Source organism: Ictalurus furcatus, chromosome 17 (genome assembly GCF_023375685.1).
Source record: "Ictalurus furcatus strain D&B chromosome 17, Billie_1.0, whole genome shotgun sequence".
NCBI lineage: Eukaryota > Metazoa > Chordata > Actinopteri > Siluriformes > Ictaluridae > Ictalurus > Ictalurus furcatus.
In genome coordinates this window covers 27,071,826-27,072,935 of record NC_071271.1, presented here as the reverse complement: position 1 = coordinate 27,072,935, position 1,110 = coordinate 27,071,826, and the positions used below count along the sequence as shown (strand labels likewise).

The 1,110-nt window shown below is 35.0% G+C and overlaps 1 protein-coding gene across 1 annotated transcript in view; it reads left to right on the top strand.

Annotated features, from left to right (window-relative positions):
* Positions 1 to 298: 298 nt before the first annotated feature.
* best4 (bestrophin 4) overlaps positions 299 to 1,110 on the top strand; it is a 7,738-nt gene continuing 6,926 nt past the window's right edge. Inside the window, exon 1 of the mRNA XM_053647377.1 lies at positions 299 to 459. Coding sequence (XP_053503352.1) covers positions 308 to 459 — 152 coding nt within the window. The 5' untranslated portion in view covers positions 299 to 307. The remainder of the gene's footprint in view (positions 460 to 1,110) is intronic.

Here is a 1,110-nt window from a genome sequence, read left to right as displayed (position 1 = left end):
CGACGCGTTTCAGATCCACTGATACAGAGATTATACGATGATACAATATCCATATCAGAATTTATGACATCACAACACACTTTCCTTGAAGCACTGTGATGAGTTTTTTTAGTCATGTTACACACAAGTATCCGAGTTACAGTAAAACTTCTATACAACACTAATACACTATTGCTCATTAATAACGTATATCTCTCTATCTATATTACTGTACTGTACTATACTGTTACACTGTACTGTAATGTTATACTGTACTGTACTATACTGTTACACTGTACTGTAATGTTATACTGTACCATGTGACCAGATGACGGTGTCGTACACGCTGGAGGTAGCGAACGCCCGTTTCGCCGGATTTACTAAACTTCTGTTCCGATGGAAGGGCAGCATTTACAAACTGCTCTATAAAGAGTTCCTCGTCTTCTGCTTCCTGTACGGCCTCTTCAGTGTCATATACAGGTACACACACACACACACACATTAAAGATAATAGATAGATAGATAGATAAATAGATAGATATTTAGATATATAGATAGATGTGATAAATAGTGTTATCTTGTGTGTTATGTTGTGCATTATCACGTATGTGTTGTGTGTTATGTTGTGTATTATCAGGTGTGTGTTGTGTGTTATTTTGTGTATTATCAGGTGTGTGTTGTGTGTTATGTTGTGTATTATCACGTGTGTGTTGTGTGTTATGTTGTGTATTATCAGGTGTGTGTTGTGTGTTATTTTGTGTATTATCAGGTGTGTGTTGTATGTTATGTTGTGTATTATCAGGTGTGTGTTGTGTGTTATGTTGTGTGTTATGTTGTGTATTATCAGGTGTGTATTGTGTGTTATGTTGTGTGTTATGTTGTGTATTATCACGTGTGTATTATGTGTTATGTTGTGTATTATCACGTGTGTATTATGTGTTATGTTGTGTATTATCAGGTGTGTATTGTTTGTTATGTTGTGTATTATCAGGTGTGTATTGTGTGTTATGTTGTGTATTATCAGGTGTGTATTGTGTATTATGTTGTGTGTTATGTTGTGTGTTATGTTGTGTATTATCAGGTGTGTATTGTGTATTATGTTGTGTGTTATGTTGTGTGTTATGTTGTGTG